Source organism: Arachis stenosperma, chromosome 10 (genome assembly GCF_014773155.1).
Source record: "Arachis stenosperma cultivar V10309 chromosome 10, arast.V10309.gnm1.PFL2, whole genome shotgun sequence".
Classification (NCBI taxonomy): Eukaryota; Viridiplantae; Streptophyta; class Magnoliopsida; order Fabales; family Fabaceae; genus Arachis; species Arachis stenosperma.
In genome coordinates, this window is record NC_080386.1 from 6,856,790 (window position 1) to 6,881,386 (window position 24,597).

Below are 24,597 nucleotides of genomic sequence, written 5' to 3' on the forward strand. Positions count from 1 at the left end.
CTCCCATTTCTCAATTGTCATTTTATTTATTAAAAAAAACTATTTTACTTTACTTTTCTGAATTTAATAAAAGATAAATTCATAAATAATTATTATATATATATTTAATTAAATTTTTGTTATATATTTATAAAAAGAATATTCTTTTAATTTTAATATTTTTAATATAAAAAATTTAATTATAAATTTAAAAATAATATAAAATTTAATTAAAAAACAAAAATATAAAAAATTAATTATAATTTTACTAAAATAATAAGTTGTAACAAAATAATTAAATCTATATTTTTTTAAAAAAGATTAGTGAGAAATAAAGAGATTGCATTGCAAGTAAAGATATTACACACTAACACTGTACAGTAACCGTAAAAAGTGTTTATAATTTTAGTGAGAGAATGTGTTCAAAATTTCTACTTTAGAGAGAGAAAGTGGAAAAGAAGAAGAAGAAGAAGAAGAAGAAGAAGAAAGAAGAAAGAAGAAAGAAGAAAGAAGATGAACATTTGTTCTCTAACCACCACTGCTTCTCATTGCTTCTGACAAATTCTGAACCTCAGAGAGAGAATTGTGGTTTGCTGCGTTGTGATTCATTCCAGATGCTTTGGAAATGGGGAAACAGGAACCAGAGCAGTACCTGCAGCACCAACAGCAGAGGAACAACGCTCAACAGCAACAACGACACTCATCGGGAATCGTGTGCCGTGCTTTCTCCTTTCTTCTCGGAACCATCAGTTTCAAGTGCGTCTTCGTTCTCATACTCAGTCTCTCCGCTCTTCTTTCTGGAATCTTCTGGATTCTTCCCAATTACTCCCAAAAACTCAGCTACGACGCCAAAGTTGAAATTAAGCATAGCGGTTTGTCCTTACTGCTTTCTCTTTTCTTTGATTTCATCGCTTGAGGAATTATTCCCTTCTTCATGCTTTAAGCAACGCCAAATTTTCTTATATTTTTCATTTTCGTTATTTTATTTCAATGTTCTAAATTTCTAATAATTATATATATTTATGATTTGTTTGCTGAATTGCGTACTTACTAACACGAATTCAGTAATCAGTTCGCTGGGGATGTGTTCTGTTAACCCGAATTTGGCTCTTCTGAGAAACCGTCTATTTATTTATTGGTAATTTGGTATTGATATTTTTCTCAAAATTTTTTATTTTTTTTCGGTTCTTGTTGTATGGCTTCCTTTTTTTTTTTGGTTATTTGGTTATTCGTTTGAGGAATTATATACTTCCTCTGGCTGTTAGAGTAGTTATTCAGCTTTTAATACGAGTCTGATGTTTTTCTGATTGGTGGTTAATTTTCTTCTTAATGTTTTGGAACTACAAATGTGTGGATCAAAAGATATAAAATTTGTTCTATTTTGGAAATAAGCTCTGCCGACAAAATTATATTGATGGGAATCTCCAAGAGGACTCAAGAACTGTAATACTTGTGAAACTGTGGTTAATGTTCAGTCCAAGGCATTGATTTTCAATGTTTCAATGTTTAGTCTTTTTGTTGTTCACATCATTTGTTGTGTATGTTGCATCTGATTTGTGTACTCATTTGTTTGTGCTTGGCTTTCTTTTATATTATATTTCCTATGAATGTTCTTTTGATGGTATATCCATTTCGATGCTTCTGTAACCGATGTTCCTGAATTTACTACGATGATGTTTTTTCCTGATAATATTTTCAGCTTTCCTTCAAGCTTCCTTCAGAATGGACAGACCCATCTCAGAACTTCTGCCATACGTTGAAAGATTAGAATATGATATATATGGTGAAATAGGTCTTCCAAATACAAAGGTTCAGCCGCAAGCTTCTTTGGTCTTATCTTCTTTTCATCCCCCTAGATTCAGTTTAGGCATGGCAAGTCTCTTACAAGCTATTCACTCTTGACAGGTGGCTGTCCTATCCATGCGCCAAAGTGTTCAACCTAACTGGACTGACGTGGTTTTCGGTGTTCTTTCTGTTCCAATGAATGCTTCAATAGATCCAGCACTCTTGAGTGTGCTGCGGTCATCGTTTCTTGAACTGTTCCTCCGGCAAACCAATCTGACTCTGACAAAATCAATATTTGGGAATGCATGCATATTTGAGATATTGAAGTTTTCTGGGGGGTTGACTGTAATACCAGTGCAGTCGGCTACTATTTGGCAGACACCTGAGGTTCTCTTTAATTTTACTCTTTATAACTCAACATCAGAAGTGCTGGATAATATTGATGACCTAAAGGATGAATTGAAGTCTGGATTGCATCTGAAGTCAAATGAGGTATAGTCTTATTCTCATAACCTGTTTTGCTACTTATATCTTGTGCATAATTTAGTAAAATATCCCTTTAATGAGAAAAGCAAAACAAGTGATGTTGGTAAACGGCTACAGAAGTTTAATGTCTCTTCGTTAAATTTTGTACTATTTTGGCAAAGTACGAGCTCTGTAACTCCAAAACCTTGTTGGTGATAAATAAAATCCGTCCTTATTGGTGAGAAAATAATGTAGTTTTTGGATACAGCAAAGTCCAGATGCACAACTCTTTCATGTTCTGTTCTTGCTCCAGTTGACTTTTACAATTTCTGTTTGAGTCTAGCATAGATTGCCAAATAAACCTTCTACTAACTGTTTATGTGATGTCTAATAAATAACAATACGCTGTCACTTCCTCTGCAGAATGTGTTTGTTAAAATAACAAGTGAAAAGGGCTCCACAGTAGCTCCTCCAGTAACAGTGCAGGCTTCAGTCATGCCAGGCTTTGGGAGCCTCCTACCTGGAAGATTGAGACAATTAGCTGAAATATTAAAAGGCCCTGCTGCAAGAAATCTTGGCCTTGATTACTCTCGCTTTGGCATTGTCATACAAATAATGTTATCCTCTGTTTTAAGGGATACATTGCGTGCCACCTCACCTTCTCCTTCTCCTTCTCCTTCTCCGACGCCATCAATTTCTCCAGTACCCTCACCAAGTGTTGAGCAACCCCCTTGTTTCGACTGTGAAGCTTCTGCACCTGCATCTTCTGCTATGACTAAACTTCCTCCAGACCCCTGTCCATATAGTGGATTATATCCTTCAAAGCCTTCACGAGAGGATTATTCTAAAAATTCCTTTTCCCGCTATCATTCACCTCCCGCTCCTACTCCTACCTCGCATTCAGCAAGCCACAACACGGAGAACGTCCCAGATGCGTCACCTGATCTTCGGGTGACCCGTGGCTCCAAGCTTCTGCAGGGTGAAGAAATATCTAAAAGACTGGTGTCTTATTCACTTGCTCCATCCTCAATATGTAAGTTTATCTGGACTGATTGATCCTTCTTTTGTTTTCTTTTGCTTTGCTGTAAGTGGGATTCATGATAAGTTTACCTAATATGTTTCTAACAAGTGAAACCTATATCATGATCTTAAAGTTCTTGTGCTATTTTATTAGATTCTGTTAAACATAATATAATAGATCCCTTGATTTTTGGCCACCCGATTAGCTTTGTGATCCTAAAACGTCTGTTTTTAACTTCATATTTTGTTTCTGGGGTGCAGCTTCTGCAGGTGGTGATTTCCATAGCAAAATTTTTCTACTGGGATTTTGTATGCTATTAGTTTCTTTTGTTTTCCTCAATGATATCACATTTTGATGACATGGAGATGTTGCCTAAGGATCTTGAAGCCATGCAAGGACATCAACCTAACCATGATGCTTTGGAAGTTTTGCACAGACGAAAGAAGGAAGCAGCTTTCGACAAATTCTACTAGGTCTTACTTTTACTCCAGCCAACGCAACCACCATTGTAAAGCTTCCGGTGGTTAAACTTAAAAAGGTCAAAGCCAGAAAAGTTGGCAGGCCTCTCAATCTAGTTTTTATTATTCTATAAAGCATTGAAAATTGATTCCAAAGGGATCAACTAACGAAGAGAATGTTCCAGAGCAATATTGGCCTTCAGATGTCAAAAGAACCATCCCTTGTATTCATTTTCAACTGTATGATATGCAAAGTAATTACAGGTTCTTTGAGCATCTGAGTCTGTAAAACGTTTACAGTAGTAACATGCAGCAATGTGATAAGTTTACAGTACTCACTGTTTGTGCTCTCTTAAAAAATTCGCTAAGTGGAAAATATGCAGAAAAAGATAAAAGATAACAAGATGCTTTCTGAAAGGGACCATGGAAGTCGCTAGAAAACAAAAAATTGAATGATACTTTTCTCAGTTTCTGTGTAGTTAAGTAAGGCATATGCGGATTAAATTGCAATTTATACGTACCACACAATATACATATGCCATATGCATGGAATATGGAAAAGGATGAACCTCTTTCCCCTTATTCTCGAAAGGTTTTTGTAAAATTTGGCAGCAGAATATACTTGTAGTTAGCTAGTTGTCACATGTAATGTGACTAGGTCCAACATAACCCTAAGAAGTATGAAGGTCCTGACTTTAGACAAGTTATTATATCAAGTCGAATAATGTCTCAAATATGAAGGTCAATGAATTCTAAATAATGGTGGTTTAAATTAAAATTAGAAAAAATGTAACTAGTTCCCATACAATCAAAGGTTGCTTCTGTTATACACTCCTATAGATAAATGTAAAAATTCTAGATAATTCTTGTTAAATAGGTAAAGAATTAAGAAAATTTTCAAGTGTACCGATATATCAGTGTTTTATAATTAAAAGGTGAAAACTCAGGTGCAGTTAACTTCACGTGAAGTTGATAGCTAAGAGCTGTTAGATGAAAATTTAGTCAAATCGGTCAAATTATCTAATAGTTCTCAGTTATTAACTTCACATGAAGTCGACTGCACCTAAGTTTCCACCTAATTAAAATCAACGGTTAAAAATCACTGAAATACCAGTGTACCGGTCTACTTGAAAACTTTCCAAAGAATTATAGTTTGTTATGTATACATAAAAAATACTCTAGAAGTGCAATCTTTATCCTATCAACTCACTACATAGTAAAACATTTTTTTTCTTCGATTTTCATTTTTCTTTCTTTGGTAGAATGAGACTGATTTTGTCTCAACAGAGGTTAAATAATTTCCAAGTATGACACATTTGCATTGAAATGTGCCTAAACCAGTGCCAATCATCTTTTGTTGTGTAGGGAAATTCTTTTATCTAGTAGCTATTGATAAAGGTTTGGATGACACATCAGTAGTTGAACAAACGTAAACTAGTTCCAGTGGAAATTGAAGTTAAATTTGTTGAGGATAGATTAAGAAGTCAAGTATGTCCATAGATGGTAGTTAATTAAAGTGACTCTTAAAGTCTAAAAGAGTTGTACCAAAAAGGCTTCCCATAAGATAAAACTCTTTAAATTATACTAAATAATTACATGAACAAAATTACTTCATTAGCCAATCAAGGTTTCCACAAAAGGTAAGGAATGTAGTTCATTCTCTTGAGGAAACTTCAAAATTTTGCTTACAAAGGAAGACTAATTGCTCTTAACTCTTTCCCTGATAACTAGCTAGTGCTTGATTACAACTCCTTCAAAAATGCCATCAGATTTGAAGTTAGGTGCAAACAGTCTTGGATCGACCGGCCCTGGAAGTCTGAATGAAAGCGTGAATGGTCCAGGCGAGCACAACTGCCGGACTTTCATGTCATAAACGCGTGATTGTTTTGTTATGGTTCTTCCACCACCTAACAACCCCTTGATGTGAACCCTCCCATCATATTCAATCTCACAACTGAATTGACCTGATACAAAAACAAGACAAGACTTACTAGTGTTAGTTATATGTTTCTCAAAATATTAGTCCATCATGCTCATTGCAGCAATGGTAATATATACTAAAAGAAAAGAATGTCACAGAAATAACTGTTATGGACTTCACTTCCTATGGTTATCCCCTTTGTTAAAGGCATTAAGCTAGCTATGGAGTTCCTCAACATCATTCATGAACATCATTGATGGAACAACAATTATCAGAGAGGCCTATAACAAATGCTATGTGGTATAACATTTAAAAAGGTCAGGTCATTTCCATTTTTTGTAGTTTATAAAAACAAAGAATCCAGCATATAATCAGTCATAAAATGCAATCACAAGAACCATGAGTATCAAAAAGAGGAGAGACATACTATAATCTTTTCTGACCCCTGGTAACGAAACCCGGAATAGATATGCTGCTTTACTAATGCCAATATCCACAACACCCACAGGTGGACCACATTTCCCGCTTTTGGCTGTCCCTGTTAAAACAAAAGACGACTCTTGGTCGCAGTCGTCAACGTCTGGAATAGAGAGAAGGGGCATCAAGGAAGGTCCATCCCATCTGCTACAAATCTTCTTCGAATGATCTCCGGTGGCATATTGCTTTGTAGGGACAACATGGGGGAACTCCGGTGTTGGCGGAGTGTCGTCAATGTACTTTCTCTTGTACTCTTGCGTAGACTGTTTCTCCGGAACCTCGTTGCCTCCATTACTATCACCAACATCCTTGCCTACTTGAGTGTCAATTTTAACACCTAAACATTCATTTTGATCCAACTTTAAAGTATTCACACCAGTTAAAGACATGAACCTATTTAAATCCCTCTCCTTGATGCCGGACGAAATAGGATCATCGATTAAAACAATGCCTTTAATGATTCTAAAGCTCTCAGGGAACCACCTCTGTTGATGAAGATCCAAAGGGTAAAAACTTGTAAACTGCTTACTATTCTCAGTGAAATCAGAGCTTGGAAAAAGCAATTTTCCCTTTAGATACATATGAAACATATTGATATCAAGAACAAGACCAGGGAGAGCATATCTTAGTAAATAGTAATACAATCTCTCTAAGAGAGAAATGCTAACATAGGAAGGTCCCAAATCAGTGAATCTGTATGGTGGCATTCCTGTAATTAGTCTTTGAGAAACTGAACGTCTTGGAATATCAGACTTAACATCAGGTCCCAAGTAATTATTCATTATGAAGTCAATTAGAAATTTGCAATCACTAATCACTGGATTAGTAGTTTTAGGAACATGCTTTCTCTCATAATAAATAGTTCCTTTCACATCCATGTGGGGGTGTGGATTCAATCACCTGTACAACAATTATTAAAAACTAATAACAATTTAGTAGGGAATCACAATTTAGGAATGCAGCTTATGCATTTATGAATCCCAATTGAGAAATAACATAAACATAATTCGTTAAATCATAAATGAAAACAAGGTTGTGCATGTAACAAGGAAGTGAAATAAAAAAAGATTGCATGAATAAGAACAAGCTAAGGAGAGAGAAAGGAACACTCACAGTGACAATGATGGCCGCAAGTACGATGAAACAAACCAACACTTCACAGAGGAAGCAGTTAAACACTATCACCCTTCACAAATGTGTGTGCGTTTTTATTTTTTACACGTTACTACTCCACTATGTCTTTTTAGTTATTATTATTATTATTATTTATTTATTTATTATTTATTAATCAGAGTTCATATAATTTTTTTTCCCTTTGAACCTTTTTTTTTGGTTTAAAGGGCCTCAACAACATTCCCAACACTTTAGCCTATTCGCAGATTCGTTAACAAGTTAATATATATCAACTAATTGGCTATAATTGACTATACTACAAGTTAATTTCCTAACGGAATCCATATTAATAATATTCACAATCATAAATATTAAATTAAAATATTATTACAATTATTAATTTTTGCACTCAATGTGTATGATGCATCCTATTAATTTATTATCTTTTAATTTTATTTTTCTGTTTAATGACATTGTTTCAGAGTTACTTTCCTGAGTAATCACATTCATGAATATATTTATAAAAAATTGGAGCAGCAAATTCAAGGATAGTTTATTCAACTCAAAATAGTTAAAAAATTACATTTTTAAGGACATCGAGAAACAATATATTCTTTTTACGGTATTTTAGATGTGTGAGTGCTAAATTATTTAAGAAAATAAAACTTATAAGATGCAGTTTTTGCAATAATGTATGCTAATTAGGGGTGGCAAAACGGGTCGAGTCTGTTGGGCCGATCTGCTAAATCCGCTAAAAAAGCGGGTCGGACTAGGATTTGGAGCTCGCCAAATTTAAAAAACTTGCCAAACCTGCACCGTCAAATTGGCGGATTTTGGTGGAGCGGGACGAGCCAGTCCACCGGGGCGAAGATTTTTATTTTTATTTTTTTTATTAAATAAAAGAGTGATTACTATTATAAAATTAATAATTATAAAATTTTTGAACACTTTTTTTATTTTTTGTTTTTATTCTTCTTTTAGTTATTAACTTTATTTATTTTATTTTACAATTTCGTATATATGCTCAAATTATGTGACTTATTTTTTTAAATAATGATGATTTTATTGACAAATATTATTTTGATCAATTTTATTGAAGTTAAAAATTAAAAAAAGTAGTAAAAAAATTATATTATAATTTGACTATTTTTTATTTGTATTTGAATTTTTAATTATTATTTTTTGGTTAATTTTAATGAATTTTATTTTTCAGAAAAAAAAGAGTCAAGCGAGCTAGTCCGCCAACTCACCAATCCGCCATAAAACAAGACGGGCTAGCATTTTAAACCCATTTTAATTGGCGGTGCGGGCCTAGGTGGGGTGGGGCGGGGCGGGTTGGGGCGAGTCGGCTCGCTTTGCCACCCCTAATGCTAATGTCTAAATGTAATTCGAGAAAAAGATTACTTTGCCCTTTCTAGGATCAACATTTCAAAACCACCCAAAAAAAAAACTGAAGTCATCAATTTAATTTATAATTTAATTTTATAGGCAAGTAATAAATTATAAACATGTAAAAAAGTTAAAATGAAGAGCCTACAGAAATGTGATTTTTATTTTGAAAAGCAAAATTAGTATCAATAAAAATAAGATATAAAAGCATGAAAAAAAATAATTTAAAGGAAATATGTAAAATACAATCAATCATTACAAATAACCAGAAATTGACAATTTGTTCTTTTAATTATAGGTTCTCATTCTAAGCACCAACATTGAAATGATCTTATTTCCATTGTTTAGGTACTCTCTTATTCTTGAAGAGTTTATACAATGGAGCACTATCAGTGAAGAGCCTTCTTCCATCCCATGATGTAGATTCATGTTTCCATGCAGGTCCAATAAGCCATGATGCAGCAACTCCACCAATTAACCCTCCTAACTGAAATAGAACATGTCAAAAAGTAGCATTAGCAAGGGTAAAAGAAACTAATTTTTGTATGGCCAACAACTGTGCTACCTAACTAAAGAAACTAAAAATCTGAAGGTACTTGAAAAAGGTTCATTGGTTGATTAACTATAAATTGCGGGATAAAAAAATGAGATATAAATCAGTGCAATACTTACATGTCCCCAATTGTCAATGCCCTTGGATAATATCCCAATGAGCTGCATCAGAAATGTGTGTCACCATTAGAACACAAAAGACCAGAAACATAAGTTACAGGCTTACAACAACCTCCCAATAAATCATAGAGTGATGATAAAAGTCAATAGAAGAATAAGGTTCCCTAAGTCAGTAAAATTGCATGGAAAAAATCTCTCTCCCCAACACAAGCATATAAGTATATTACATATTTAAGCAAGTACATGCACATTCATGCATAAAAATCTGACCAAATATTAATGTCAGAGCAACAATTTAGCAGAATCAGAATTCAGAAGTGATCTGAGCATCTTAGCTCAGAACGAGAAAGCAGATGCTATCTGAAGATGAGTGATAATACAATCGAGAAGGATTAAATGAAAAGACACAGGGAAAGAAGACCCTTACCATATTGAGTGCAATTACATGTGCTATGTGCAGCAAATCTTCTTTACCACCTCCTACGATGTCCTTGTGCCTCAAGACAAACACTGCAACTGACCCAACCTGAATCGTGTAGCTAATTAGGAGATAGGTAAAAATAAAATTATAGCTTCAATTGTGGTTATCTATGTGTACAGCAGTAGAATAACAAGAAGGAAGTAGAGTGAATTTGCGACCAATATAATATTTAAAGAACTTACTAGTCCAAAAATTGCCCCGGATGCACCTACTGCAGGCATTCTGCAGAACCAATAACTCATAGCTGAACCTGATTTTCTAGAAATTGAGGAATCAGAATATTTGGAGGTAAGCAATTTCATCGGCTATTGTAGAGAGAATATAAACCGTTACTTGCAATTGCAGAGGCAAAGTATACTGCAAGAAATCTTTTAGGACCACTGAAGATCTCCACGGTAGGACCAACTGAGTTTAACGAATAACAATTGATCTGAAGAGAGTATGCAGTAAGTTTAATAAATGAACAAATGGGCTGTAACAAAACAAACTTCAAATAATTAAATTATATTTGACCCGACCAGGAGATGTCCAACGTTTGCATGCAGAAAGGAAGATGTGGCGAGTCTCCAAAATTGTCCTTTGTCAATCAGACTGTTTATCTAGTAACATACACACCGGACATGTAATACCTTACACAAAATTTAGGATGTTTTCATATTCTTAATTGCAACCTTACCTTCGCTCCCCATAACAAAAGCTTGCCTTGGGTTGCAAGTTGTACAATATAAAATCTGTGCAAGTAATAATTAAAATAATAAGATATCTACAAAGTATGACGATTTGCAGAAACACCAAGTTAATAACACTGTCTAATAAACTAGCAAACTATGAATTAAAGAACAAAAGAAATAAAATTATGCATTGTTACAACTTACAGCTATATGCACACAACAATGTAAAAGAAAATTCATGGGAATATGGTAATACTCACAAGACATTAGCAGCAAGGAGAATGTTTGTCCATTTCCTTCCATTAAATGGATTGTTTCCAGACATCTTGGAGTTAGACATCCCACCATTTCCAAAGTGTGCTCCATGTCCTCCCCCATTAAAGAAAGAGAAACTAGTTGAACATGTGGAATTCAAATCATTGTTTGAAAGTTGAAGAAAATTTAGTCCTTTGAGTTTAAGGGAACTTTGGCACCATTTATCCTTCAATTTAAACAGTTGATCAAGAGAAGTGAGTTTCTGTTCAAGAAGAAAAACACTAGAGTCATCAGGGTATGCTACCACAACATCAAAAGAAGATTGAGAAGCCACAAGAGGTTGCTCATTTTCATTAAGGCTGCTTTTGGTAGCTTGGATAGGACATTAATACAAAGAAAGAGATGCAAAATATAGCTCAATTCAGTATTTGTGTCTTGTCTCAGTTTCCAAAAGCAGCACTAAGGTACCAAAATAATAGACAAAACCAAACAAGGATCCATTATATTGGTACAATTCAACCACTATAGTAGCCTATGAGTCTATGACCTCTTTATCCTAAACGTATAATCAGCATAAGGAACTAGGACCCCATGATTATTCTAATTTCTAAACGAAATTCACCGAAAAGCAACATTTTTCAAACAGTATGACACTTATGACCTCAATTTCAGCAGGTTCCCATGATAAAAATAAAGTAATTACAAATTCTTCAGAGAAATCGAACAAAAAAGCTGCGCAATTTGTTGCAAAATTAACTAAACGAATAAGTTAAGAAGAGACCTTGAAACAGGAGTGAAGAAGGGCGTCAAGGCGGAGATGGTGGTTGGAGCAGTGGCGGAGAAGGTGGCCAGCGGCGGCGGTGGCGATGAGATCAAGTGGGTAAGGAGCTGCCTTGCAAACTGGCGACAGGAAAAGCTGAGGACCATTCACTCCTACCATTCTCTTTCCCACGCTCGCTTCTTACTTTTCTCTCTCTCTCATTTTCTCTTCTTTTTTATTTTTATTTTTATTTTTCTTTTTCTTTTTCGAAATTCACAGTTGTCTCAAATCTTCTTACGAAGAAAATATAAAAACAAATAACTTTACAAGTACATGCAATAAAATAAAATAAGAGAGAGACACAAAAATAAAACCAACTAAAAGTACTAGTATGAAATTACAACTTTACAATATTAGTAAGTTTTGAAAATAATTGTGCACATGAATTGAATACACAACAATAAGAAAATTAAATACTTTTCTTTTTCCTTCTCAATTATTATTATGATTATTATTTTTATATGGTTAATTCATCATTTATTTAACTCGGAAAAATTAAACAACTTGGATGATGATGATGATGCACTGCTCAAATTATTCAGCAAGGGAATTTTCCTAAACACAGTAAATGACGTTCACATAGCGATTAATATGCACAGAGAAAGTTATAAAATGATATATATAGAGTAAATAATAAAAAAACAAATAATAATAATAATAATAATAATAATAATAATAAACCAGGATGCAGGAGAAGTACTCTCTTTTGAAGTCTTCATCATCGTCATCATCAGAATCTTTCATAATAATCTAATTAAATACTATGCACCTTTGAGGCTATAAGATGAACAATTCTCTCCACCAAGAGCTAATAGTACCTGCATGGAATATACACTCCAAAGAAAAGCTTAATCAGTTAGGTTCATTAACGAGAGTTTGATTATTGTTATGTTAATTAATTAATTAATTTACCTCCATCATCATGAGCAGGAGCATTGTTATCTTGGTGATTAGAGTAATGTCTGTGAGTCCAATAATCCAAGATAGCACGAAGGGGGCTACTGATCGAAGCAATTTGTCTCAAAATCCAGTTGAAGCTAATAAAACTCTGCTGCTCATTATTATTAATATTATGATTATGATTATTATTCTGATTCTCACTCGCCGCAACAGGAGGAAGCTCATAGCGGCAGACAGGGCAGGTATTATGGATGCGCAGCCATGGCAGAATGCAATCGCAATGGTAGAAATGCTTGCACGGCAACTCCCTCACTTCTCCATCTACCTCAAATTCATCTTTGCATATTGCACAGTTCGGATCACTAGCCAATTGTTCTCGCGCCAGCCTCACCACCGGCAACGCTGCGATGGCCGAAGACGAAGCCGGAGGCGGCCCCGGCCGGTTGTTATTATTCTCGACCAAATTTTGAATGAATTCATCAATCGGATCGCTGTTATTGTTGGCTTGCGGTTGCGGCTGCAGCGGTGGAGGCATAAGTCTCTGTGGACCGTTGTTATTTGGCCTCACGAATCTGAGAGTAATCCAAGCTCGTGGATCTTGTTGATTTTCTAGTGTTTGTTCTTCTTCTCCTTCCCATCGGTTATGATTGTGTTGAGGTGGATGGAGAATGAGAGCGAGGCCATTCAATAGCTGAGAAGCTGGTGAAGGTTCCAAATTGTTGTTGTTGGTGAAGAGAAACCTTGTTGGCCTTGTTATGTCAAGCTCGTAACGGAGTCTATTGAAGCAATAAGGGCAGAGAGAACCGTTTGGATAGGTAGCAGGTATTCTCACTGTTCGTTGGCAGTTAAGGCACCAGAAACAGTGGAAACTTCTTGTTCTTCGGACTCCATTCACGATCACTCGAGGACGCCCTGTTAAGGACATGTATGTATGCAAGCAAAATCGAGAATGGAGGAAGAACCAGAATCAATAATAAGGTGGACCTATTTACATGTATATATAGGTGAAGGAAAAGTTAGATTGGTGCCATAAGAAAGGGATTCCTTCGATGATGATAATGGTTTTTGATTTCTTTCATCTATGTCTATGGGTTTTAGTTTTTTGTAGCTGCTGGCTTGCTTTACTTGAGAAGGACACAAACTGTGTGTCCTCTTCACAAGCAAGGCAAATGATTTATTGCTTTGCATGCATGTTTTACATTCCCAAATTATTGGTTCTTCTGATAACAACCTTGAATGGGAAGAAAAGACTCGGCTAATTAAACTACTAATAAGGATTCTTTCATTTTATTTTATTGGCCCAGCCTGATAAAAAACTATATACACAATATTTTTTGGGGAATGAGGCGGCTGAGTCGACCCGGCGAGTGAACTCAGCTGGTTAGAGTAGAATGAATTGACTTGGCCTTTGGGATTGGGTTGTTGGCTTGTTGGGTCTCAAGTGTCCAGAGTGGGCTATCTACACCCTCAGCACCCCATCCCCTCTCTCTCTTCCTCTTTCGCTTTCTCTCTCTACTAACTTTCTAGAGAGAGACGCCCTCTCCTCACTCATGAACATTTTCTAACCAAAATCCAATCACAATTTTCTGTCCATCCAAACGCACCACCAACAATGTCTCACGCGGTGTTTCACACGGCGCAAATCATGCCTATGAACTCACATGTCAACGCCAACACCTTGTCCTCTAAACCCTCCCTCCCGCCTCTCCCCTTTATCCACCACCGCCGTCGCCGCTTCCTGCCGATTAGGGCCTCGGCGTCCCCCGCCGAGGTGGACAACGACTCCGTCTCTATGCTAGAGCGCTGCTTTGCGGCTCCCGCGGCTTCGAATTCTTCGTCTCCTTCTTCCTCGGCTTCGTTGGGTCCGGTTATGAAGGGGCAGTACGGTTCCCTTGGCGCCGTGACGCTTGAGAAATCCAAGCTTGACACGACGCAAAAGCAAACCAAGTCGAGCCCTGAGGTTTGTGCTTTTTCTTTGTTTCTCTTGCAACGGAAAATTAGGGTTGAATTCGAAACACTTCTTGTTCGGTTTTGGATAGTTAAAACGGAAAGTAGAAGGAAATCAATAAAAGAATGCTTAGCTATGCTGTTTCTCTATTTACAGTGCTATTTCAGCTACGTAGTTGTGTCTTCTACGTGCTTATAAGGAAGGAAACTAATATATGTACTTAAGCAGCTTCAGAATTCAACACACTGATGATAGAAGCGTCATTTCTGTGTTTTCTTTCTTCCCTTTTTTCCAGTTAACTATTTTTATTTATAGTGTCTTGTTATTAGCTTTAACGTCTTACTCATGAGTGGTGTCTGATAGTTATGTGGTGGATGTGGGCTGTGGTTTAACGAGTGAGTCTTTGTGCTGTTATTTGCAAGTTAGTATCTGCGAATTCATTTTTTATTTTTTTATTTTCCTTCGGCAGCTAGATGTTGGGGGAGGTAGTGGAGGTATTGGAAAGAAAATCAATCATGGTGGTGGTGACGGAGGCGATGATGATGGTGATGATGATGATTACTTTGATGACTTTGATGATGGTGATGAGGGAGATGAAGGCGGATTGTTTAGGAGACGAATACTTCTTGAAGAGGTTAGAAATCTCATTTGTGCTATCTAAGAGTGTTTTCTGGCAATAACAAATCTTTTTAAGAGTCTGTCCTCATTTTAGAATAGATGCAAAACCTGTAATGTCTTTCTCCTTGTTGCAGCTATTTGATCGTAAATTTGTGGATGCTGTGTTAAATGAATGGCAAAAGACGGTGATGGATTTGCCTGCTGGGTTTCGGCAGGCTTATGAATTGGTATTATGCTTTTCAGGTTATGTTTAGACTATGAAGTATAGGTCTATATGCAGGAACTGACAAAAATTTTAATTTTAGGGATTGGTTAGCTCAGCTCAAATGGTAAAATTCCTTGCAATCAATGCCAGGCCAACCACTAGTAGGTTTATTTCACGAGCACTACCACAAGGAATATCAAGGGCTTTCATTGGCAGGTAATCTCAGCTATGGCCTCTTGGAAAAAACAAAACTCCTCCCCCCCCCCCCCCCCCCCCACCCAACACACACACACACACACACACACACACACACACACACAAAACCCAGAAAAACAAAACTTTTCTGTATATACAATACAATTGTATATGTGCAATTAATTTTCATGCTGCTGGATTGTTAGTTTTACTTCTTTTGGAATTTTCTTTACAATAAGCTAGAAAAGATATGAAAGAAAGTCCTCTGATAAAAACCTTAGTATATTTACAATTTTACATGGGATTTGAAGGTAAGGTTAGGTTTTCGATCAACTAAAAGAAGTACAAACCTTTGTTTTTTCTCCCTCCTGAAAGAACAAGAGGGCTATATTTCTGTGCTAGTGGGGTTAAGTGGTCTGTTAGGTATCTAATTTTCGAATTCAGGTGATGTACATGTGGGAGCATGAAATATATGTCCTCTCATGTCGCTGGTAAAACTCGGAAATCATGTTTATCTTCAATGTGCTGCTAATTTATGAAATGGAAATTAATATGTTGAACTTCCTTTATAAGCTGTATAGCCTGATATATCAATGATGTACTGCACAGGTTGCTTGCAGATCCTGCATTCATGTATAGGTTTCTATTAGAGGAAGCTGCTACAATAGGTTGCTCAGTGTGGTGGGAACTTAAAAATCGGAAGGATAGGTGTGTTTGTTATCTTAAAATGATTTGAAGGTTTATCTGTATTCTCATCAATGAATTGAAGTGATAATGGTTAAATTTAATTTGACTCTCTAGGATAAAGCAGGAGTGGGATCTTGCACTAATCAATGTGCTGACAGTAGCAGCATGCAATGCAGTAGTTGTTTGGTCGCTTGCTCCTTGTCGATCATATGGCAATACATTTAAATTTGATCTACAAAATACATTGCAGAAGCTTCCAAACAACATATTTGAAAAGAGCTATCCACTAAGGGAATTTGACTTGCAAAAGAGAATCCAATGCTTTTTGTTCAAGGCTGCTGAGTTGTGCATGGTTGGTTTAAGCACTGGTGCAGTACAGGGTGCCTTGTCTAACTCTCTGGCCCGGAAAAAGGAGGGAAGGTATGCAGGGTTGAAGCCCACCTTATTTTCATCAGCTTCAGAAATGAGTTTTACTTGTAACTGATAAAATTATGAGTGTTAAATGCTAATTTTATCTTTTGATGTGTTGTGCCTGAATGGCAGGTTATCTGTGACAGTCCCAAGTGTGAGCAGCAATGCACTTGGTTATGGTGCTTTTCTTGGAATCTATGCTAATCTGAGATATCAACTTCTATGTGGATTTGATAGAGCAATGGTTAGCCATTTTGATGTCATTGGAGTCGCACTGTTCTTCAGCACAGCCTTGAGGTGTGCTTTTCCCCCCTTTGAGTTATTCATCTCCCCAATACCAGTTTACCATGTGGTCATTATGTACTTATTCATGAATATGGCCTTTCTCCTCTGAATTTTATGCAGGGTCATGAACGTTCAATTAGGAGAAACTTCCAGGCGAGCCTGGCTTGGAGTGGAGGCAGATCCGCTTGCTCACTCGGATGAACTTTTGAAGAAAGTTTACAGCAGGCCTTCCGAAAATGTAGAAAAACAGTCCTCAAGATGGTTTATATCTAAGAATGCACTTGTTTCAGGCCTTGGACTACTGGGCATCAAACAAGAGAATGCAGGTTCTGTTGGTGATGGACAATCGTCAGCCCCTAAAGCTCGAAGAAAAAGGATTGTACGGAAGAAGGTTGCTGCAGGAACAGCTTAGTTTCTTCAAATGTAAACGTAGGCATTATCCAATTTTGCTGTATGTCATTGTTAGCTACTGCTCGGGTGTCCCTGCGGTTTCAGGCTCTGCATACTCTGGAACCTGGAGGGGTTTGAGTGTGACTAGTGGCCCCAAATTTTTCATCACGCTAAAGCTTGAGGGGGTTTTATTGTTTTCAAATTTTTTCCCGGATTTTTATATCCATATTGTGTTTCCTATCCGAAACTTGTAGTAATATTTTGAATCTCAAATAAAGTAGAGCTAGTTCTTTTCCCCTTTGATCGAAACACTTCCGTTCAATCGTTCAACCATACAACAATTGATATTTCATATTTCAAGAGTAGAGCTCTTATGTTTCAGTAAACAAGTGTCAAGTAATACCAGCTTAGATAAATAAATGCATAGAAATGTCGTGATAAAACATAGCTGAGCATATAAAGTTCCGTCGTTCTTTTTTTATTATGATTTTTTTTTTCCTTTTTATCATCATTCCTAAGTCCAATTTGAATATTAGATGGTGCAGGTAAAGTGTAATGAAAATTGGTAAATTCGAAGTGTAATTACACAAGGGAATGAAAAGCGTGTGCAGCAGTGGCAGGTAGGCGATAATTTATATTTGTATCAATTTTACGTTTATGAGTAAATATATATTTTTTATGATATGAATTTTTTTATTCTTTTTCTACTTTTTATTCATTAATTGTAATATAAAAACAATTATAATGCATAAAATATGTACAAAAGATGAGAAGAATATGTACATAACATTCCTCTGGCTTGAAGTATAGTTGGGGCGGTTTTACAATTAAAAAAAAGATCTATTAAGTAGCAACAGCCAAGTGAATTAATAACGCAATCCATCACATCCTCCAAAACCCCACTTATCCAAAACCACACATTGCGAACCAGTTGAAGGGAAGGTGAGGCATCTCAATCGGTATTCATGGGTATGAATATGACGGCGAACTTCATGATCTCCGGCCTACAATACTGGCTAGTTAACCACCCAACCATCCTCAACTTCCAATGGGACCCACCTCAAACCCCGTTCTCCTCCACCATGTTCCTGTCGGCGGCAGTTCTATCCTACCTATCCCTGATCCTCATCCTCTCCGTCCTCCCTCTTCCGCCACTCTCCCCGAATCTCTTAAAGCCACTCACGGCACTCCACAATCTCAGCCTCCTCATCCTCTCCCTCGCCATGTCCCTTGGCTGCGCCCTCACCACACTCTCCCACACCCCTCACCTCAACTGGGCCATCTGCTTCCCTCCAAACACCAGGCCCAATGGGCCTCTCTTCTTTTGGGCCTACGTCTTCTACCTCTCCAAGATCCTCGAGTTCCTCGACACGCTCTTCATCGTTCTCTCCCGCTCCTTCGCGCGCCTCACGTTCCTCCACGTGTACCACCACGCCACCGTGCTCGTCATGTGCTACCTCTGGCTCCAAACTTCGCAGTCTCTGTTCCCGGTGGCGCTCGTGACCAACGCCTCCGTGCACGTGCTCATGTACGGCTACTACTTCCTCAGCGGGCTAGGGATCCGACCGCGGTGGAAGCGCGCCGTGACGGATTGCCAGATCGTGCAGTTCGTGTTCAGCTTCGCCGTCTCAGGTTTGATGCTGTACCAGCACTTCTACGGGTCCGGTTGCTCCGGGATCTGGGGTTGGTGCTTCAATGCGGTTTTCAATGCTTCTCTTTTAGCCCTGTTCGTTGACTTTCATCTCAAGAGTTATGCTAAGAACAAGAACAAGAAGATTAAACACTCATAATCACTTACCAATTTGAGTTGATTTAGTGATTCGCTAATTAGTTCGATTAAACCGTATCAGAAATTCGAATCGTACTTTATGTATGCATCAAATTCTTGAAGTTTTGATGCGCGAGGCATTAGCCATTCACCAGTTGAGTTGAGGGGAGCACAAAAAAGAACACTCATAATAACTATTTTTTCATTTCCATTTTCATTCTTGAAACAACTTTGTTTATTTTTTGTGGTAATTGTTGATCACAAATTAATCCTATCAATAAGACTAGTCATTAATTAATACATATTTCTAATGCTCAAATTTTGAATTGTTGTACATCCCTTTCATATACAGAATGAAAGCCGCACCTAACTTCTGCATGGCAAGCAAATAAGCATGAAACTAACTTAAATGTAACGTGTGGTTGGCTTATGGGTAAATAACATAACGAGCACCGCTAGGGAGACAATGAGATATGTATACAATGTATACAATGGGCTGTTTATTAGGCCCAATTAATATTAATAGAAAGAATTAATCAATTAATAACCTTAATCCTATTTTAGCTGTTTAGTTTAACATACCACCTAATTTCTTATATTCACAGTTTTTCCCCAAATCAATCAACCCCTTTGTTTTGCCGTTTTCCCTCCTCCCCCACCCAAACCCTTGCTATTTCTGAACATTGCAGTAACGTGACAAAATCCAAACCCTCTCAATCCTTGCTCACACACAATTCCTGTTGCAACCAAGGAAGGTCACCCATCAACCCTCACAATTTGTATCAATAACGGTGCCGTCTAAGTCTTGTTAATCTTTGGATGGTTACTTTAACAGTGTCTTGGATGGTCACTTTAATAGTATTTTGGATGTTCACTTTAAACATCTAACTCTTATATAAATAAGCATCCATGGTGAACAATTCATCGAACCATTCTCACCTTATTAGGCTGCTGACCGTCGGCAACAAAATGTTCGGGAGCTTCTTCCGGTGGTTTCAATGGAACCATTCTCACCTTATGATGCGGTGCCGCTGGAAGGAGCCACACGCTGGGAGAAGGGCGTTCACCAATGAGGACCTCGACGTCTCTGGGAGCGACTTCCGGTGAACACGAGCCAGTGAGAAAAAGAGATAGTAACGTCGGTGAGAGGGGTTGCGTTGTTGGTTGTGTCGGCGGCGCCGTTCATAGAGAATAGGTCATGGTTTGTGTTTTGGTTTCACTGAATCCTAATTTTTTGAACCATTCAAATTAACAAATCTTCATAATTAATGATTATAATTCAGTATTAATTTCAATTAAACACCGGTATCCAAAATCTAATTTTAATTTCAATTAAACCCCATTGTATGCATTGTATAATAAGAGCATTGGTTACTCATACTTTTCCATAACTTAGATATATCTACCCTATACCTGCTTATAAATAATAATAACAATCTCGTTATGTTACTAACAGTATTTTTACCAATTTTTGCCAACTTTTGTTTATGGTTTAATGGAAATGTTTTTGTGAATATGTCTAATAAATTTTTTTTTTTATGACAGTATCTAATAAAAGTTACTTTATATATGTATTTTTTAGATGTATCTCCAAATTTTTATATATGTATTTAAAATATAATAATTAATTATTATTGATTTTATATTTTTTTAATAAAAAATAAACGAGTATGTTGGGCCTATGCCGTACAAATTGCCACTTTGTGAATAGTACAAATATTTATATCAACTTTGTTCATTGGACAAAATTTGTGGACTCCATCATCATCTCTCACTTGACTCATTCACTATTAATATTCAATACACATGCTTCCGGTTCTTTTAGAAAAACATTTAAGTTGATCATTATGCACAACTACTCATCATTTTACTCTTAATAATACATGAACTTTAAACCAGAGCTAGCTATACTCAAATGATGTTTTCAAATGATGAGTCCTTATTGATTAGGTATATGTCCTGCAACATTACTAGTGAAACTTGCTAGGAGAAACCGTAGGGGACTAGGGACCCAAGACTGAAAATCAAGGATCACCCAACCTCATAAACGTTGCATTTTTGGTTATCTAAGATGCTTCGTATACAACCTCTGTCGGTACCTAAGTTTTAAGTACCTCTAACTAATTGCTGATCATGACTAATGTTATTTATATTATAGTCTATAGTATATAGTATATATCCACTTTAATCATTTGTGTATTTTTATGTACAAATTAAAGAGAGATTGTGTGTCCAACTACTATTATACGTACTTATTATTACCTGTGACCTCTGCAGATACAAGAACGCACCCAACCGCAGTTAGTTGGTGTTGATAACTAAATGAAAAGCCATTCAATTCTCTTTCTCTGAACTCTGATAGAGATTATAAATCGACAAATGGACAGGTGTAACTAGATTTTCTCCCATAACTGAATGTATCGCATAACCATTGAACGCTGCACAAGTGTGCAATGTATATCATTAATAATGGTTGGGATAAAAAGAGATACATGCATCCCTGTTAAGTGTTAACCAATCACCACTCTCATTATTTCTATATATACCTTGTTTGTTTTTCTGTTTTCTTTCTTTTTTTAGCATGTTGTGAATATACTCAAAGAGAAAGTTTATAAGCGAACACTTTTATTGAAATCTGGCCAACACTTAACCATCAAAAGTAAATTGAGTAATTCTACACCATTTAGATATCTTCTCATACCATTAAAAATGTTGATGATGGCTAATTAATAGCTATACATCACAAATTCTATAGTCATATATATAGAATGTGTATGTTGACAATTTCTAAAAGGGGAGTTCTATAGTAGTATTAGTTTTGGTAATTAAATGTAACGTAAATTTAATCTACAAGTAAAATATTGACATATAGCAAGAAAATTAAATTTAAGACCAAAATGATTCTCTCACTCTTATAATTTCTTATAATTACTTTTATCAAAATAATTTTTTATAATTATAAAATATAATTTCAAAAAATAATCATAAAAAATTATAAAAGAGAGAAAATTATTTTAGTCTTAAATTTAATTTTTCTTATCATGTATCAATATTTAATTTGTAAGTTAAACTTATGTCATTTTTAATCATCAAAATTAATACCACCACAAAACTTCACTTTTAAAATCTATATGTATAAAGTTTGATGTATCTCATTCTAGTTACATGCATGAAAAGATGTATGTACAAATAAATAAAAAGAGTAAAGTATTATTTTTTTTCTGAGATACGAGATAAGTTTTAAAATTGTTTCTAACAAAAATGATACTTTATTAAAATGAAAACTTAAGAGTTGACGTGGCAATAACAATGACAGGGTGAAATAAAGAGGCGATGAGATTGGCACCTTCATTAGCAGTGGCAGTGGCAGTGACAATGGGAAGTCATGCTCCTATCTATCAAGACTGTTACCATTTATTAAGAGCAAGCAACATTCAATATAGCGAAGTGATCTCTGTTTCGTACAGCTGGCACTTAAATGGGACCTTCTACACCAGTATTTTATTATTTAAACATCTAGTTATATGTATTATCACAACTAATATTACTTATTTATTCTTCTTAATTAATTTTAAATGACTAATAACTAATTTGAGAGCATGTTATATATATGACTCCTTATTCCATATATCATTCTTCTTTCTCACACTATAACTAAGGGTGGTGCTAGCTATATAGTAGCTAGCTTGAGTGTGAAAGAAAAAGAAAAGAAGAAGAATGAGTAACATATTGGCAGCATTAGAGTACTGGTTAGTGAACCACCCTACAATCAAGAACTTCACATGGACGCCAGGGAAAACCATGGCCTCAACTCCACAGTTTCTGTGCTTCACAATCCTCTCCTACCTGTCCTCCATCTTCATCCTCCCTCAGATGAAATCCCTGCCGTCCATCCCCCAATCATTCCTGAGGCCAATCTCAGCCGTCCACAACACATCCCTCCTCCTCCTCTCCTTCGTCATGGCCCTTGGCTGCCTCCTCTCCACCATCTCCCATGCACCTCACGTCCAATGGGTCATCTGCTTCCCACCCCAAACCAAGCCCACTGGGCCCATATTCTTTTGGGCCTACATCTTCTACCTCTCCAAGATCCTTGAGTTCATGGACACACTCCTCATCATCCTCAGCAACTCCATCCAACGGCTCTCGTTTCTCCACGTGTACCACCACTCCAACGTGGTCATCATGTGCTACATATGGTTGCAAACCTCGCAAACACTCTTCCCGGCGGTGCTCTTTACCAACGCCTCCGTGCATGTGCTAATGTACGCTTACTACTTATCGTGCGCGCTAGGAGTGAGACCTAAGTGGAAGAAGCTTGTGACGAATATCCAGATCATGCAGTTCTGCTCCAGCTTCGTTGTTCTGAGTTTGATGCTTTACTACCACTTCACGGGTTCAGGGTGCTCTGGTGCTTGGGGTTGGATCTTCAATGTCGTTTTCTATTCCTCTCTTTTGGTCTTGTTCGTTGACTTTCACAAAAAGAATTATGGTAGTACTGCAAACTCCAAGAAAAAGCTTACTCTCAACAACGTTAAGCATGATTATTCCAAGGACTTGTTTTGTGCTTATCACATCTCATGATGTTAGTATTAGTCTTAATTTAATTGTACCATGCATTGTCATTATTTTATGGGAAAGTATAGACAAATAATAAAAATATTAAACAATGTGAACAATGGATATATTATATGTTCATTTTATTAGGTGTGTAAATTATTATTTTAATATTAAGATTTAGGTAGAAAATTTGGAGGTGTAGTGTGTTTTTATTTAATTGGTAGTTGTTTATATTGTTCAAGAAAATCATTAGTTACCTAGCATAAAAGCATAGGTAACCAATAACATTAGTGAACAATGTGAACAATAGATGTATCGGATGTTCATTTCACTAGGTATGTGGATGATTATTCTAATATTAAGATTTAGGTGGATAATTTGGAGGTGTAGTGTGTTTTTATTTTATTGGTGGTTGTTATGTTGTTCAAAAAAGTCATTAGTTACCTAACATTATCCTTTTATCAATGTTTGGTCTATATAGAATTAGGGTAAAGTACTATTTTTATTCTTAATGTTTGAGTCAAATTTTAATTTAATCATTAACGCTTTAAACGTTATATTTTTATTTTTGTTCCAAAATTTTTTTTAAAAAGTTCATTGTTGAGTGACATGGACATTAATAATATTACTGTTAAGTCATATTCTTTTTTTATATGTTAAAAAATATAATCAAAAGCTTTTTGTAACATTTTTTTAATTTATTTTTTATACTAAACTTCAAATCCTAATTGTTGTCAGATTGATTATTTTATTTACACACTGAAATTAAATGCTATTGATTTTTCAATATGCGAATTGTTTGTGTCAAATTTAATTATAGAACAATATTAAACCTATTTAAAAAAATTTTTGAATTAAAATAAAATGCTTGGATATTTTTAAAATTCAAATATAACGTTTGAAATATTAAAGATCAAATTAAAATTTAACACAAATATTAAAAATTAAAATAATACTTTATCCATAATATTATTATCGGGCCTACTACACATACAAGCCTACAAGCAAACAAGTTGGCCCAGCCCAAACAGAAATCACGCGCATGAAGAGAGATAAGATGGCGCGTCAAAATCACGCGCTCAACATACGAACGGTTACGTATGGCAGACTCTTCCACTTCTTC

General features: G+C 36.0%; 7 protein-coding genes across 9 annotated transcripts; 4 read left to right on the top strand and 3 right to left on the bottom strand.

Annotated features, from left to right (window-relative positions):
* The first annotated feature begins 365 nt into the window (after window positions 1-365).
* LOC130958065 (uncharacterized) lies at window positions 366-4,040 on the top strand. Its single transcript, XM_057884955.1, has 5 exons — window positions 366-851; window positions 1,679-1,788; window positions 1,885-2,256; window positions 2,653-3,262; window positions 3,511-4,040. Exons 1-5 carry the CDS (start codon window positions 605-607, stop codon window positions 3,603-3,605), a joined length of 1,434 nt encoding a protein of 477 aa, XP_057740938.1. The 5' UTR covers window positions 366-604; the 3' UTR covers window positions 3,606-4,040.
* Window positions 4,041-5,358: 1,318 nt separating this feature from the next.
* LOC130954078 (increased DNA methylation 3) lies at window positions 5,359-7,283 on the bottom strand. 2 transcript variants are annotated; one of them, XM_057880814.1, is made up of 3 exons: window positions 7,220-7,283; window positions 6,057-7,027; window positions 5,359-5,672 (listed from the first exon to the last, which is right to left on the bottom strand). In XM_057880814.1, exons 2-3 carry the CDS (start codon window positions 6,982-6,984, stop codon window positions 5,440-5,442), a joined length of 1,161 nt encoding a protein of 386 aa, XP_057736797.1. In that variant the 5' UTR covers window positions 6,985-7,027; window positions 7,220-7,283; the 3' UTR covers window positions 5,359-5,439. The 2 variants fall into 2 exon arrangements, with proteins under 2 accessions (XP_057736797.1, XP_057736796.1); XM_057880813.1 differs by having other exon boundaries at window positions 6,057-7,006; window positions 7,220-7,266.
* Window positions 7,284-8,810: 1,527 nt separating this feature from the next.
* On the bottom strand, window positions 8,811-11,704 carry LOC130958118 (RHOMBOID-like protein 10, chloroplastic). Of its 2 annotated transcripts, none has more exons than XM_057885019.1 (9): window positions 11,469-11,704; window positions 10,693-10,949; window positions 10,438-10,492; window positions 10,280-10,360; window positions 10,095-10,191; window positions 9,944-10,011; window positions 9,708-9,806; window positions 9,281-9,322; window positions 8,811-9,095 (listed from the first exon to the last, which is right to left on the bottom strand). In XM_057885019.1, exons 1-9 carry the CDS (start codon window positions 11,625-11,627, stop codon window positions 8,940-8,942), a joined length of 1,014 nt encoding a protein of 337 aa, XP_057741002.1. In that variant the 5' UTR covers window positions 11,628-11,704; the 3' UTR covers window positions 8,811-8,939. The 2 variants fall into 2 exon arrangements, with proteins under 2 accessions (XP_057741002.1, XP_057741003.1); XM_057885020.1 differs by having other exon boundaries at window positions 10,693-10,913; window positions 11,469-11,684.
* Window positions 11,705-11,993: 289 nt separating this feature from the next.
* Window positions 11,994-13,649, bottom strand: LOC130958119 (E3 ubiquitin-protein ligase RING1-like). The gene is made up of 2 exons (XM_057885021.1): window positions 12,420-13,649; window positions 11,994-12,325 (listed from the first exon to the last, which is right to left on the bottom strand). The coding sequence occupies exons 1-2, from the start codon at window positions 13,330-13,332 to the stop codon at window positions 12,285-12,287; spliced, it is 954 nt and encodes a 317-aa protein (XP_057741004.1). The 5' UTR covers window positions 13,333-13,649; the 3' UTR covers window positions 11,994-12,284.
* A 217-nt stretch (window positions 13,650-13,866) lies between these two features.
* On the top strand, window positions 13,867-17,441 carry LOC130955667 (protein RETICULATA-RELATED 1, chloroplastic). Its single transcript, XM_057882587.1, has 8 exons — window positions 13,867-14,367; window positions 14,825-14,989; window positions 15,108-15,200; window positions 15,279-15,394; window positions 15,983-16,081; window positions 16,175-16,480; window positions 16,604-16,768; window positions 16,877-17,441. The coding sequence occupies exons 1-8, from the start codon at window positions 14,020-14,022 to the stop codon at window positions 17,166-17,168; spliced, it is 1,584 nt and encodes a 527-aa protein (XP_057738570.1). The 5' UTR covers window positions 13,867-14,019; the 3' UTR covers window positions 17,169-17,441.
* A 593-nt stretch (window positions 17,442-18,034) lies between these two features.
* On the top strand, window positions 18,035-19,357 carry LOC130955009 (elongation of fatty acids protein 3-like). Its single transcript, XM_057881789.1, has one exon. It carries the CDS (start codon window positions 18,112-18,114, stop codon window positions 18,934-18,936), a length of 825 nt encoding a protein of 274 aa, XP_057737772.1. The 5' UTR covers window positions 18,035-18,111; the 3' UTR covers window positions 18,937-19,357.
* A 3,211-nt stretch (window positions 19,358-22,568) lies between these two features.
* On the top strand, window positions 22,569-23,939 carry LOC130957891 (uncharacterized). Its single transcript, XM_057884733.1, has one exon. It carries the CDS (start codon window positions 22,632-22,634, stop codon window positions 23,496-23,498), a length of 867 nt encoding a protein of 288 aa, XP_057740716.1. The 5' UTR covers window positions 22,569-22,631; the 3' UTR covers window positions 23,499-23,939.
* Window positions 23,940-24,597: the final 658 nt, after the last annotated feature.